At 42.3% G+C, this 16,471-nt stretch overlaps 1 protein-coding gene across 2 annotated transcripts in view; it reads left to right on the top strand.

Moving 5' to 3' along the window:
- The window catches only part of phf2 (PHD finger protein 2), a 131,258-nt gene that overhangs the window by 32,135 nt on the left and 82,652 nt on the right, over positions 1 to 16,471 (top strand). For both annotated transcript variants that reach the window (XM_020523277.2, XM_048606181.1), the window contains exon 2: positions 16,127 to 16,212. In XM_020523277.2, coding sequence (XP_020378866.1) covers positions 16,127 to 16,212 — 86 coding nt within the window. The remainder of the gene's footprint in view (positions 1 to 16,126; positions 16,213 to 16,471) is intronic.

The raw sequence follows: 16,471 nt of genomic DNA, 5'->3' as shown, positions 1-16,471 counted from the left end.
AAATATATGACAGAGAGTTAAATATACTGACAGAAAATTTTTCACTCTTTGGATATTTTGCTAACATTTCTGTTTGGAGGCAATGTTATTTTCTCAAAGGTTGGGATTAATATTTTTCACATAGCTATGACATTACCATGATTGCAGACCGTGGAATACCACAAACTGAGTGTGGCAATATCCCAGTATGCATCTGGATGCTCAATTCAGATGCTGTGGTCTAACAGGATAATTACAGGATGGCATTGTTTTCTGTTTTGTAATGCAGTTAAAGTGGTTGTGTCAGCTGCATTTCATCTATTTATGTTTCTCTTAGGACTGCAAAACAAACAACAGAACAAAATGAATAGGAAGGGTTTGAAGGGAAATGGGCCAAATGCTGGCAAGTGGGACTATGTTAATTTAGGATATCTGGTCGGCATGGACGAGTTGGACCAAAGGGTCCATTTCCATGCTGTACATCTCAATTACTCTAAAATGGTTAATGTAAGTAGGGCAAGTTTTGAAACAACTGTACAGTTATTCAGGTTTGGAGGAAATTTCTGAATTAAGCATCTTTAAATGTCTAAACAGAATCTTTTATCATCACCTCTACTGTTGCAGAAGCATTTAGGTGAATTTTCTGTTTTTAATTATTGCAAAATAAAAACCCAAACCCTAAGCAAATAAACAGAAATGGTAAAGCTGTGTTATATTTTATCTGTTTGCAGTAGGCAGTGAGATTAGAAACAATTAACACATTGTCTCTGAGGAAATTTCTTAAAACTTTCTAGTTTCTTTCAATGGAATTATGCATTCCTCACCTCACAGGTGCCCATGTCACTTGCTGTATTCAAACATGTCAGCCCTAGCTGTGCCCTGAGTGGGATGGTATCGGGATAGCTGGATAAGCAATTGAAGCTTTTACCTATCCAGCTGCTGGCTTTTGCCAGGTAGGTAGGATTAAAATGAACCTCTATGTGTCCAGCACAGAAGATTGTACATTCATGTTAGGATGAATACTGAGTGCACTTGAAATGCTGCTTATTGAGGAATACCAACCTTTTAGATGAGAAATTAAACTGAAATCTTTCTGTTCTGGTGGTACCATAGAGTGTTGAAGATCTCATGGTATTGTTGATCTATGACCACCCTATGTTGACGAACATATATTAATTGATCAGTAATGTGAGAAAGAAATTAACATCAACGGATTGTTCATCTTATTGCCTTTCACGTTATGCAACTTGAAGTACAGTACAGCATTATTCAAAATAGATCAGAAAGGGAAACTCAAATAAGGGTTACATAATAATTGCTTTCCCTCAAGCTATGTTGAAATAGTCACTTGGTAGTATGGAACTTGAGTACTTCTGAAAAAAAAAGACATACCGCCAAAGCTTTATGACTTGCATTCATCAGGACGAAATTACAAGAATACCAAATCTCAAAAGGAGCGACAAATTACGTTGTTTGAGAAATAGGTGCTGATAGGTTGACAATTCGACTCTGATTAGTAGAAGCACTGCCATGGTACATGTATCATGGAACAGCTGACCGCAAAGCTTTTGTTTAATTTCAAACCGAGGAAGTCCAGACTAATTGATCAAGCCATTACTCTTGGGATCACTAGGGCATAGCTGTGCACCAAGCTTTTATTTAGTTGAAAAATGCACAATGCATAGATTTGTTCCTTTTTGTTTGCAAAAGAATAAGATTTATGAGTGAATACAGGTAGATTCTAGCATGCCTAAGTGAGATACGCTGCAAGCCCAACTAATAATCTACCTGTCAGAACTCAATTGGCAACCATTCAACTCTGTGTTCTCATGCAGTATAATTTGTTGTTCCCTTTGGGATTTTGTATTTTAGTCATTCTGTCCTAACGAGTATAACTAGAAAAGTTTTGGAAGCATTTAAAACAGTTTTCAGAGATGTCCTGTCCACCAAAAGCAGGACAAATTACTACACTGTCAACCTTCAGTAAAATCAATGGACAGGTTGTTGACAATACTGTCAAGTAGCATGTACAGAACAAAGACATGGCCACCAATGCTAAATTGGGGCCCTGCCAAGGCTGCCTACCACCAGACCTTATTATAGTCTTGGTGCAATCATTGACAGTAGAGCTGAATTCCTGAGATAAGGTGAGAGCAACTGTCAAAGCATCATTTGACCCAATGTGACCTCAAGGAACCCTAATAAAATTGAAATATCTTAGAAATTGGAGAAAACTCCACTAGCTGGAGTCATAGCTACCTCAAGGGAAGATGGTTATGGATGTAGGAGATTATTAGTTTCAGTCCCAGAATGCCACTGCAGGGGTTCCTTGGGACAGTGTCGTAAACTTGACTATCTTTAGCTGCTTCATCAATGACTTTCTGTCCGGTGTAACATCAGATCTCTAATATCTTTCTCTGATATATTGATGATATCATTGGTGGTGCTTATTACTCTTGTCCAGAATTGGAAAAGTTCATCAATTTCGGTTCCAATTTCCACCCTGTCCTCACTTTCTATCTCTGACTTCTCCCTTCCCTTCCTCGACATCTCTGTTTCCATTTCCGAGGATAGACTGGCCACTGATATCCACTATAAACCCACTGACTCCCACAACTACCTGGACTGTATATCCTTGCACCCTGCTTCCTGTAAAGACTCCATTCCGTTCTCCCAGTTCTTCCATCTCGGTTGCATACGTTCAGATGAGGCCAACTTTAACAAGGCAGCCTCCAAAATGTCTACCTTCTTCCTCAACCAAGGATTCCCCAGCACCGTCAACAGGGGCCGTCGACTGGACCCAACCTGTTTCCCACACTTCTGCCCTCACCCCCTCTCTTCTCTCCCACAACAGCAGTAGGATTCCCCTTGTCCTTACCTACCATCCCACCAGCATCCATATCCAGAAGATCATCAGATGCCATTTCCGCCACTTCCAGTGAGATTCCACCACCAGATACATATTCCCCTCCCTTCCCACGTCTGCCAAGACTGCTTCCTCCGGGTCACCATGGTCCACTCTTCCTTCACGCCCAACACACCCCCACAGCCCCATGGCACCTTCCCCTGCAACTGGTGAAGGTGTAACACCTGCCCATTTACCTCCTCCCTCCCCAGTATCTAAGGGCCCAAACATATGTACGAGGTGAAGCAACACTTCACCTGCACTTCCCAGAATTTAGTCTACTGCATTCGCTGCTCATAATGTGGTCTACTCTACATTGGGGAAACAAAGTGTAGACTGGGTGACTGCTTCACAGAACTTCTACGTTCTACTCACAAAAATGACCGTGAACTTCCAGTTGCCTGCCACTTTAACACATCACCCTGTTCTCTGGCCAACATCTCTATCTCCGGCTTGCTGCAGTATTCCAGCGAAGCTCGGCACAAGCTGGAAGAACAATACCACATTTCCCACTTGGGGACCCTTCAGCTCCCCCCCCCCCCCGCCCACCTTAATATTGCGTTCATAATTTTAGGGCCTACGCTCTCCGATGTTCTAGCCCCTTATCAGGCTTTGTTATGACATAGTCTGCCATTATACACTACTGTTAGTCACTAACAGTCCCCATTGACAGTATTCACCCTCCTAGCTAGATTGTTGTCAACTCGTCTATCCAACTGCTGTTCTCTCTCTTTGGGCTCTATCCCCACCTATTGTTTACTTCCTACCCTGTCCCTTTCCTAATCTTCTGCATATAAACCGATGTTTTCCTAGCTACCATCAGTTCTGATGAAGGGTCTAGGCCCGAAACGTCAGCCTTCCTGCTCCTATGATGCTGCTTGGCCTGCTGTGTTCATCCAGCTCTACACCTTGTTATCTCAGGATCTAGACAACATTCATGTTGATAAATGACAGTAATAATCATTCCACACATACCAAACAATGTTCATCTCCACAAAGAGAGAATCTAACCACATTGCCTTGACTTGCAACAGAATTACCATATTTGAAACCTCTAATATCAATGTTATGAGCTTTACCATTGATCAAAAGTACAACTTGACAAGCCATGTGATACAGTGGCTAAAAGAACTGTTCAGTGGGTGCATCATCTGTAATGAGTAAGTCACCTACTTAACTTGCTAAAGTCTATACATCATCTATAATGCACAAGTCAGGAGTCAGATGCCTGAATGAATGAATGCACCTCCACCAATATTAAGAAGCTTGACTATACAGGACAAAGTAACCCACTTGATTTGGACTTCATCCACCACCTTTAATATTCACTCCTTCCATCATCAGCGCACAGGAGCAGCAGAATGTACTACCTCCAAGATATAATGCAATAACTCACTAAAACTCCTGCAATGTGAGCGGAAGTTAATTGGGACCACCCCCCTCAACCCCTGCAGGTTCTCTAAGATGCACACAATCTTGATTTGAAATGGCATCACTGCCACTGGTTCAAACTTCTGAAATTCCCTCCCCAACAGGAGAACTGGCACCACATGAATTTCTGCAGTTACTGAAGACGGTTCACTAATACCTCCTCAGAGAAACGGGCAATGGTCAATAAATACAGGTCTGGCCAGCAATGTTAACATCGCACACGCAAGGTTAAAAAGAATGAGGTTTATTAATTTTTAATTTCTGCTGCTAAGCATGTGCTGATTTCTGAAGAGTTAGGCATGCTATTGCAGGTTCTGATAGTGAGCTCTGAGTGAATGGAGAGTATATTTGTTTCTTCTAAATATATGAAACTGTACTTTCAAGTGGCCACAATCACTATGATGCATTCAACCACCTAAATGCAGGCTGTAATGTGCTGTATTACAATCTCTGTATTCTTCTTGATAAGCAACAGTATTATTTGCAGTTTCTTGTTCTACCGGTGGGATGCTCCAGTGCTTTCTATGCCAGCCTTTCATTCTCCTCTTCCTGCCTCTGGTCTCCGGGTTTTGACTTACAAATACTTTCCTAGTTTGGTTGCAGCTCTTAATCCTCAAGCTCTCCCAAAACACTTACAGGTCTCAATCTCTCCCTCATGGTGTCATTAAGTTGCAAGTTCAGTTGTGAGCTGCCTTTGCATTCTGGTATTGAGAGTCAGTGAGGGGCCGTGCAGGTAACTATGATTGTGTTTTACCATTTGGTATGACAAGGGTTGTATGAAATAGAATGCCAGTTTCTTTTTAACCTGTCCTCTGATATACAGTACATATGGTTCTAAAGCAGTAACTACATATTGGACATTTTTGTTTTGGATGAGACAGAATGAGGCAATCCTACTATTACTTTAAAAACCAGTCAGTTGCTCTAAAAAAGGCCGAAAAGGAAGTAGACATGCTAATTAATTAAAATTCTCAGTGGAGACCATGTCTAAAATATTGAATAGACATTTCTTGTTGCCATATTATCAAAAGTAATTTTTGCCAACCAGAAAATAATAATTTCAGTGAAAATTTCTGACGGTTGAAGTTTAACGTTTTGACTAAGATTATAGTCACCATGTTAAGATAGTGACTCTGAAGCCTTTATAGACCTCTGCAAATGTTAGAGCACAGAAGGAACCATTGTCCGTGTTTTGGTCACTGTGACCAATTTACGTATTAAAAACACTTTACCGAAGTACTCTTGTCGATGAGATGGACAAAGGGACAAAGAATTTGGTTTGTGGTTCAACTCAATTTTATTTTTAAAAAATTCCTTATTGAAAACACCATGTGAGCATTTCTCAAATTCACACAATATTTACTCTCAATATATCTCTACGTGTCTGAGAAACATATTCCCCCTATGATCCACGTGTTTGAGCTATTTGAATTTCCTCCTCCTCCGATGTAAGGATGGCTGTCTTCCACAAAGGTGGATGATGCAGGTCAAGGTGGATCTTCACCTGGGTCTTCTTGGGTTGCTGCATGGTTTTCTGCCATGAGTCTTACTGGAAGTATTTGCTGAGAGTCTTCATCGAGTAAGTTTCTTTAGATATATAAAGGGCAAAAGAGAGGCAAAAGTGGGCATTGGACCGCTGGAAAATGATGCTGGAGAGATAGTAGTGGGGAACGAGGAAATGGCTGAAGAACTGAATAATTACTTTGTATCAGTCTTCACAGTGGAAGACACGAGTAATATCCCAAAAATTCGAGAGAGTCAGGTGGCAGAGCTGAGTATGGTGGCCATCACCAAGGAGAAAGTGCTATAAAAACTGAATGGCCTGTAGGTGGATAAATCACCAGGACCAGATGGACTACACCCCAGAGTTTTTAAGGAGTTAGCTGAAGAGATAGTGGAGGCGTTAGTGGTGATCTTTCAGGAATCACGAGAGCCAGGGACGGTCCCGGAGGACTGGAAAATTGCTAACCTGATGCCCCTGTTTAAAAAGGGAGTAAGGCAAAAGACTGAAAATTAGAGACCGGTTACAGCCTAACCAAAGTCATGGGTAAGATTTTAGAGTCCATTGTGAAGGATGAGATTTCTGAATACTTGGAAGTGCACAGTAAAATAGGGCAAATTCAGCACAGCTTCATCCAGGGGAGGTCATGCCTGACAAATCTGTTAGAATTCTTTGAGGAAATAACAAGCAGCTTAGACCAAGGAGAGCCAATAGATGTTATCCAGCTGGACTTAAAGAAGGCCTTTGACAAGGTGCTGCATAGGAGGCTGCTGAGTAAAATAAGGGCCCATGGTGTTAGAGGCAAGGTGCTAGCATGGATAGAAGATTGGCAGAAAGCAGAGGATGGGGTTAAAATGGTCTTTATCAGGATGGCAGCCGGTGACTAGTGGTGTTCCACAAGGGTCAGTGTTGGGACCACAACTTTACTCTTTATACATTAATGATCTAGATGAAGGAACTGAGGGCCTTCTGGCTAGGTTTGCAGATGATACAAAGATAGTTTTGAGGATGTGGGGAGGCTGTAGAAGAATTTGGACAGGTTAGGAGAGAGGGCAAAGAAGTGGCAGATGGAGTGCAATGTGGGAAAGTGTGAGGTCATGCAATTTGGCAAGAAGAATGGACTATTTTCTAAATGGAGAGAAAATTCAGAAGTCTGAAGTGCAAAGAGATTTGGGAGTTCTAGTCCAGGATTTTCCCAAGGTAAACTTGCAGGTTGAGTCAGTAGTTAGGAAGGCATATGCAACTTTGGCATTTATTTTGAGAGGACTTGAATATAAAAGCATAGATGTACTTCTGAGGCTCTGTAAGACTTTGGTCAGGCCACATTTGGAGTATAGAACACAGTTTTGGGCCATATATTTCAGGAAAGATGTACTGACTCTGGAGCAGGTTCACGAGAATAGTCCCAGGAATGAAAAGCTTAACTTATGAGGAAGGTTTGAGGACTCTGGGTCTATACTCGATGGGGTTTAGAAGGATATGGGGGGATTTAATTGAAACTTACAGAATATTGAATGGCCTGGACAGAGTGGATGTTGGGAAGATATTTCCATTGATAGGAGAGACTAGGACCCGGGGGCACAGCCTTAGAGTAAAGTGAAGACGTAAGGAGAAACTTCTTCATTCGGAGAGTGGTGAATCTATGGAATTCACTGCCATAGAATGCTGTGGAAGCCAGGTCACTGAGTACATTTAAGACAGAGATAGATAGGTTCTTGATTGTCAAGAGGATCAGGGATTACAGGGAGAAAGCGGTAGAATGGGATTGAGAAACTTATCAGCCATGATTGAATGGTGGAGCAGACTTGATGGGCTGAATGGCATAACTTCTGCTTGTATGTCTTGTGGTCTTATGGGTGACTTCTAGGTGTGTGTTTTTATCCCACCTACCCTGGACCTTCTGGAATGTTCTGCCATCTTTGGCCAATAAGGTCCTGAGCAGGGTTCCAATGATCTGCTGGGGTCTTGACAACACCCATCACTGTTGCCATGATGGGGAGGTGTAAAGTGCACATTCTCAGGCACTGACTGGAATTCAAGATGCTAGGAAGCCTGATCAGTACTCTTCCAATATGCAGTACTTGGGCTGGTTGTAACTGGTTCCCCCGAACCTTTGTAACCTCTTTGTCCTTGGTTTCCATTGTTCTCAGTAGCTGATAGCTGCTCATGGCTGTTTAATTTAGTTTGGCCAATTTTCTGTCAGGCCCAATTTCTCTGGCTGTGGGTCAATTTAGAATGTCCAATTTTGGGCCTGTGGTTGCTTGAGCATAGTCCCTTCTATTCATCCCTTGAAGCATCTTGCAAAAATGGGATTAAAGGCTCAGATCATGCTCTAATGCATGCACATATTAGGTCTCAGATGGATAGTTTGACTCCCTGAGCGTCTGGTCTCCCCATTTATATATGGGCAACATTGCCTTATAGACTATCTTCCTTACGTACATCAATAAGCTTAACAGTAATACGTACAAATAACTTAATAAATAAACTGAGAATTAGCCACTATTTGTATACACTGTCTTGCCCCCAAACCCATTTGGCAATTCACAGTGCTTGAAAGAGGAAAATTCATACATGCAACAATTTGCATAATCCTTTCATGATGTAGTCCAGGTTCATTACATTTTTGGCCTCTGCTGTAGGAACAAACGAGTCCATAGTTAGTTCTGTTTGAGTTCGTTCTTGCAGCAGGCAAATTTAATTGTGAGGACGGTGAGGTAGATCAAAGTAAACAGATTGAACGACACAGCCAAGTGTATTTACCCACGGGTGTATCTGCACGTTTGAGCCCCAGTCCCAGAAGTCATCCCACCAACTAGTCACTTTGATTTCCCTGATACCGGTTTGAATTTGCTTGGTCTGTTGAATAGCAGCAGCAAAAACTTTATATACATTTGCCTATTGTGTTTGGACTTCCTGTAATTTTTTTTGATAGGAGTTCATGCCAATGTCATCCTTCTCCCAATAATCCCGTAAAGTTTGTATGAGTTCATCACTGACATTGACAAATATCTCACCCCTCTGATGGATGGACTTCTGTGAGCTTGATTAGGCCTACATTGGTTGGTATGTGTGACCTAATACAACAGGTTGTATTTTGGATGTTATATGTGATGGTCTCATTCTTGTAGTATTTTAGGGAAATTGTGTTGCAGTATTTGCTCTTCCCTCTGTATGCAACTCTGGTGATGTCTGTGTTCTGACTCCAGACTCTCTACAGTACAATCAAGAACAGTGTTTGCCCAAAAACCACACAAGGCATACTTATTTGAATATATGGAATAGGGGCACACAATTGTTTGTTTTGTCTGCTGACATTTATCCAGAGTCTTCCCTCTTTCTCAATAATGCTGTTGGAATCTAACCATACTCCCTCTCGGATAATGCTGACATTTTCCACCTTGAAGACTTGTAACCCATTTTGATTTGGTGTTATGATCGGAATCCCTAGTACCATCCCCACTGCTTTTCTTGGGATCTCCTCACAATTGTCATTAAACCGGACCTTGGTCACTTGCTGTAATTGATAATTTGAAAATTAGGGTGTCTGTTCCTGTGGAACAGGTGTTCTATGTGCACATCAGTAATCCATCAGGAAAAGGCATCTGGGTGGGAATATAAATAGGAAGGATTTAGAATGATATGGGCCAAATGCTGGCAAATGGGACTAGATTAATTTAGGATATCTGATTGGCATGGAGGAGTTGGACCGAAGGGTCTGTTTCCATGCTGTACATCTCTATGACTCTATGACCTGTCCTTGCTCAGCCTGCTTGAGGTTGTCCCTCAATTGTTTTAACATCCATTGGACATAGATGCTGCACCAGATTCTATTTTCCTACCTACTGTCATCATCTATCTTTCCCCGGATGATTTTGTTTATGGTCCTGACATGCCCTTCTAGCACCATTACCACGTATTGGTCTGCCTGATTTTCATTTATTACACCCTGGCCATGGTGCCGACTGTCCAACTGTTTAACTTGCTGTGTTAAAAGTCTGATCTTACTCAGATTAGCCAAATTAAGGGTATTAACTATGGACACTTTTGCTTTGTAAGCTGTTGCCAAATGTTGCAACAGATCTCTTTTACTGCGCCCTGCTGGCCTGGGTCTGGGCTCCCCTCTGACAATGCCAGTTTTCCGCTCTAATAGCCAATGGGTCAAATGCAAATGTAATTTCTGAAGTTGGGAAAGGCATCACTTTGGCATCTGGGTTCCAGATATATCTAATACCACCAGTGCCAATTTGTTGTGCATGTTGTTGTACAGGGTTTTGACTGTATGTTTTAAATATACTACATTTTGTGATCCTGGGATAGTCCTTGAACAAACATGGAGAGGTATGTTTCTGGCTGGTTTCAGCCCATTTCAAATTTTGTACAGGATATAGTTCCCACCAAGACCTTCCCAGGATATTGTGCCCAATTTCTAACCCTTTCTCTGGTAGCCAAATATCCTATTTCTGTACATCCGTTTGTAGAAAAACCCCACCAGTTCCTGTAGTATCTGTGCTCAGGTAGCAATAATCTGAGCTCCCATTTGTCTTCCTTTACACAACCTGCTGGTTGTTAGACCCAGATGTCACAAATTTGTTGGGATGGACTCACAAAACATCATCCACACAGTCTCTGGTCAGATAAACAACATATAGCCAGGATATGTCTACACTTGCCCAGTTAGCGCTTCTGACAATCGCATCCTGGCAATCCAGCTGATGATGTGGGCCTTCAGACTATATATCGTCATCCTGGGGAAGTTCTCCCAAAATTTGATTTTATTGAAATCTCCTATTTCCTCTTTTGCCAGTCAATTGCGTGTGTGTCAGTGCTCAACTCAGGCATGTCATTGGTTAATCCAGAATGGGGGGTTGCGGGATCAGGAGCGGCATGGTGCATTGGCACTGTGAGACATGCGGATGATTAATATATAGATGACGAGATTAAAAATGGCCAAAAGATAAAATAGCCTTTGATTTGAATAAGATGAAGATGAGATAATGAAAAATAGCCAAAGGATGAAGTCGGCCCAAAAGACAAAACTGATGATGATGGCTATCTACCATCCTGTATGGTGCTCTGGTTGTGTGCAGCATGCTTCCTTGGGTGGACTGTGTCTAACCATCCTTTCTGTTTGAGCTACTGCACACCAAGGCATGCCTCTTCTGGCCAGAATTGGTGGGGCCAGCAGTGGGGCACTTCCTGAGGTTGAGGCCTCAGGAGGGGCAGTGTCTAGGATCATGGTCTGGATTGGTAACAGGGGCTAGCATTGGATTGGGATTGGGAATTTGGATTGGGTCTAGATCAATAACTGGCCTGTGGCCTGGATCAGGACTTGGGTGAGAATGCACTTTACCCAGTTCCCCTAGAAGCACGTGGAGTTGAGGGTTGTTGCTTTGGGCTCTGTAGGCCTTTAGCTGATTAATGTGGTGTCACCCAGCTTTTCCTGTATCTTGTAAAATTCTGTACACAGATGGGCTGGTCTTGTCCACCACCAAGTGGGAATCTGAATATCTGGGAGACAGGAATGTTCCGGCTGGAAAATTCGTAACATCGCCCACTGCCCTACTTCGTAACTACCCGGTTCACCTTCCCATCACTGCTTTGTGTGTAGCCTGTACATTTTCTAATAGAATTTTTACCGTTTCCTTGCGGCAGAGGATTTCGACCTCGGGCTCTGTCGAGTCCAGTCCTATTAAAGGTTTGAAACTCATGGGGCATCCAGTCATTAGAGCACAGGGATGTATCCAGTTGAACTGGAGGCTGAGTTCCTTATGATCATGTGGTCAAAGGGTAGAACTAGGTTTCTGGTTGTTTTATTGGATGGCCTTTTGCAGCATCCCTTTGAGGGCGTGATTCATCCTGTCTACAGTCCTACTGGGATTGAGGATAGTAGGTGATGTGGAATCTTTGGCTGACTCCAAATATATTACCTGTATGAACTGTGTCCACAAGTGTCTGGCAAATGCAGTTGAGTGTTCTCCCTTTTACTGCCTACACTTACTTAGTCCCTCCACAGGGTTTCCCCTGTTGTATCCTACAGTGGCTAGGATTGCTGCTTTCATGACCTGCAGCTCCCCTTCTGAAGACAGGGTAGGCAGAGTGGATCGTGGGACTGAGGAACATGAACATTAATTTTACCTCCTTGACATCATCAAGCCATGGCAACCCTTTGTTGGTGGGTGCTGTCAAAAAACATATAATTGTTAGTGCTGGGCTCAAACATGGGGAACAGTTTTTGTATCTTCACCAATTGTGCTACCATAACTAGGGTTATATAAGTAAATGGATTATTGTTCTGGCCATTCTAATGGATTCTGATCAGTGGGTTCATTGGGACAGGGTAAGATCCTGGGGGTGCTGAAGGACCTACTCCCTCTAGAAATGGAAGTGGGGGGTGGGTTCCACAGCTTCACTGCCCTTGGTGTTTCTACAGGCTTGTTCTTCCATTTCCTCCCAGTCTATCCCATACTCGCTGACTCCATCTGATTATATTGTGCAAAATGTGCAAGTCATTCCCTTTTGCATATAAAATTGGGACTTTAATTTTTCAATCTTGTGCTGGCATTTCAAATGCTCCTCAATGCAAGCTCTGTTTACCTTTTCTGCTTGGTGCAGGACTCTGAGTGTAATCTGTAAGTTTTTGTATTTCTTGTTCAGCTCATCCACAGTTTTTTAGGTTGTGACCTGATCACTGACCATGCCTGTGCCTCCTAGTGTGCCCTATTGCACTGAGTCTGAACTGTCCCTAACATACCACATTTGCCTGGCTCCTCTGCTCCTGCTGTATTGCTTTGACTCTTACTTTCTCCAGTTCCTGCTTCATCTCCTGCAACTCCTCACTTAGCTTCACCTCCCATTCTCTATCTCTCAGCTGCTCCATGCAGCTGGCTATTGCTATAGCTTTGCTGAGGTTTAAAGCAGTTCCCTTCAGGTTTCTCTTTCTCTCAGTCTCTCTCTCTCTCAATCTCTGGCTCCTTGACAACTCGTGTGTCCTCTGACCTTGTATTTGACTTAGAGTCATAGAGTCATATAGCACTGAATGGCTACTTTGGTGCAACCGGTCCATGCTGACCATAATCCCAAGCTAAACTCGTCCCACCTGCCTGCTTCTGGCCCATATCCCTCCAAATCTTTCCTATTCATGCACTTATCTAAGCACCTTTTAACATTGTGACTGTGCCTGCATCCACCACTTCCTGAGGAAGTTCATTCCACATGAGAACCACCCTCTGTGTAAAACATTTGCCCCTCATGTCTTTTCTAAGCCACTCTCCTTAAAAATATGCCTCCTCGTCTTAAAATCCCGCATCCTAGGGAAAATATACCTCCCATTAACCCTATCTGTAACCCCTCATAATTTTATAAATCTCTATAAGGTCATCTGTCAAGCTGCTACACTCCAGTGAAAAAGTCCCAGCCTATCCAGCCTTTCTTTGTAACTCAAGCCTTCCATACCCGGTAGCATCCTGGTAAATCTCTTCTGAACCATCTCTAGCTTAATAATATCCTTCCTATGACAGGATGCCCACAAAGTACTCCAGAAGAGGCCTCACCAATGCCCTGTACAACTTCAACATGACTTCCCAACTCCTACACTCAAAGGACTGAGCAATGAAGACAAGCGTGCTAAATGCCTTTTTAACCATCCTGTCTATGTGTGATGCAAACTTCAAATAATTATGTCCCTGAATCCCTGGGTCCCTCTGTTCTACAATGCTACCTCTGTTACAAGTACATATTTTACGGCCCAGTCACTGGTCAGATACCTTCATGCTGTTTAACCTACTTGAATCCTCGCTGTCATGTGGGGCAGCTGTCCTCGTAATCAGGCTCAGGATGGATACCTTAGAATTCAAGATTGGTGGGTTATATAAACATTCCTAATCGAAACCTTTCAGTTCCTCAACTATGCTGATGCCAATCACAGTTGGAGCAGATTGGAACCACATTAGCAGGGAAAAAGATGATCTTTTGATTCTGTCACTGTTTATGGTTTAGTCATTTTTGCTCAGCATGCACATAAAATAGGACTTTGCATAGTTTGACACAGTATCAAGTCACCTAATAATGTTTTGCTGTTTAGGTTTTATGTGTGAATGCAGGTGTTATCTCTTTCTCAGTGACCTATAGGGCTGGACTTCAGCGGGCAGAACAGACCATCTGTAAAACCTGCCCTATGGCACTAACCCACTGGAGCAACATAAAGAGGCTGAAGGTCAGACTTCTGCCTCTTAGTAACAGGAAGTCCCACTCCTGAGGGCTACTGGACAATCAGATTCTAACAGTCCAAGAATTGTCAGTATTGGATACTGCTGGGATCGCAAGTATCTTCAGAAAGAAGTGTGATGCCAATCAGAGTGAGGTAATTCCCTGGTATTCAGGGTGAAAAGATCAGACCATCATGGTGGAGGAGTGGGAATGCGTATTCCAGCTAGGTGGGGAGGAATAAGGGGAGTGTGTGTCCCTGATGCACAGAAGGCATCTCTGATTGACGTACATCACTCTTCCTTCCTGCCTTAATAGAAAAACAATTTAAAATAGTTACTGGATTTCTTGGCCTGACTTCCACTGTCCAGCATTTTTTGACACTGGTGGCAGGATTGTATCATAGAGTCCCTACAGTGTGGAAGCAGGCTATTTGGCCCATCAAGTCCACACTGCTCCTCCAAAGAGCATCCCACCTAGATCCCTACCCTATACCTGTGACGCTGCAATTTTCCCCTGGTTAATCCACCTAGCCTACATGTCCCTGGACATTATGGGCAATTTAGCATGGCCAATCCACCTAACCTGCACATCTTTGGAGTGTGGGAGGAAACCAGAGCACCTGGAGGAAACCCGTGCAGAGAATGTGCCAACTTGCACAGGCAAGCAAGGCTGGAATTGAACCCAGGTCGCTGGCATTCGGAGGCAGCCGTGCTAACCACTGAGCCACCATGCTGCCCTAGTTTTTAATTGCCCTTTACTTGGGGCATTAAGGGCCTCGGTACAGGTCAGCAATGCGTGAGAGGGAAGGGGGGCTGCCCACCTGAGATAATTTATGTCCCTCACCAAAATCGCATCTGGCAAGAATCCAGCCTGTTGAATTTACTGACTGAATGCGTGGCCTAGGAAGATTGCTGGTTTGATTACTGAACAGGGCTGAGAGCTGATGATTTTATTTAGAGCAGCAACCCTTTGAGTTGAAACTGCCTTTGCACTTTTGGATTAATGAGAGGGAGATGGAGAGGGTTTTCACTACTGGCCAGTATTGGCATTATTCATACATAAACACTGGTTGAGGGCAGAATTGAATTGGTTGTGATGCCCAGTTAATGGGTGAATGGTCTGCTAATATTCATTGTCAATGTGCTGACATGAATAATGGTTTACTGGATGATGCATTGGAGGTTGAAGTAACATTTTAGTGGAACCGAGGAAGGTAAGCATTCAAAGACTTGTAAAACAAAGAAAAAAATACAGTTGCCGAGTTTTAGTACTATGGTATTTTTATTGCAGAGTGCACTGTGGCTTCAGTGGGAAATGAGAAATTAGAGGAAGAAAACAAATCAGAATCAGTTTGTTGGATTTGAGATGATATTGCTGTCTCCCTCTTAATAGTAGCAGCAACTCTAGGCATCACAGCCCTCCTGAATATTTGGGTTTATAACTTTCCTCTGCTTGTACAAGCCAAATCAAAACTCATATATTTTGAACTAAAATCTTTGTCCTCATTATTTTGGATTATTTCTGAGGTTGTATCAGCTATCCTATCTATTTGGAAAACCTTTAATTCTCTTTTTTTCCATAATTCACAAAGAAGCTTGTTCAAACCGGTTAGAACATGGATTGCATTTTATTGTTTAATATTAAAATAGTGACCTATCAGCCACAAGGGATTGTTATTTCTATTCTATTTCTAATACTTCATGTATTTTACTAAGTGGGAAATTGACAGATGTAAAAAATTACACCCTTTAAGAAAGGCAGAAATAAATTGACTAAAATTCAGATGGGTCCTATTAAGTTTGGATGATCCATCCCTTCAGGTTTCTGCCCGGGACAAAAAGCTGCAATATACATCTACCACCTCATGGGACTTGATTTAACTTGGCAGAGATCCATATGGGTCATGATCTATCCAACTCTTTCAATTGTGGTGAACCTTTATTGTTATGATTGTTGTTAATCTGCATAATTTAAAATTCTCTCTTTATATAGGTTAGATAGAACCAAACACTGCAAAAGCCAAGTCATTCATAAATAATTGTTTCAAAATAAATGCAGCTTTTCATAAATGTAACATGTCTTTATATTTGGAATGATTACAGCTGTGTTGGCGTTGAAGAGGATGAAGCACCAGATATTGATATCTATCACTGTCCAAACTGTGAAAAAACTCATGGCCAGTCTACGAGTAAGTTGTGCAACTGGATTTTGTTAGAAAATATAAGTATGATCAGCATATTCTCTTACATTTATGTAACAAGCCATATCCCCTTTCAATCAATGTTTGCTGCTATGTTACGTAAAAAAAACTAGAACTTTTCTCCAGCTTGATAGGTAGACTTTGAAAAGTTAACTTTGTAAGTAATTTGACTATTTTGTCTCATTAGAATTTTTGTATGATTCTGGAGTCATGATTTTGAATCAAAAGATATCAGAGATTTTGGAGT

The sequence above is a fragment of the Rhincodon typus genome, chromosome 16, assembly GCF_021869965.1.
Source record: "Rhincodon typus isolate 14 chromosome 16, sRhiTyp1.1, whole genome shotgun sequence".
NCBI lineage: Eukaryota > Metazoa > Chordata > Chondrichthyes > Orectolobiformes > Rhincodontidae > Rhincodon > Rhincodon typus.
Note: the sequence above shows the minus strand (reverse complement) of the source record. Positions and strands in the feature narration are given on the sequence as shown.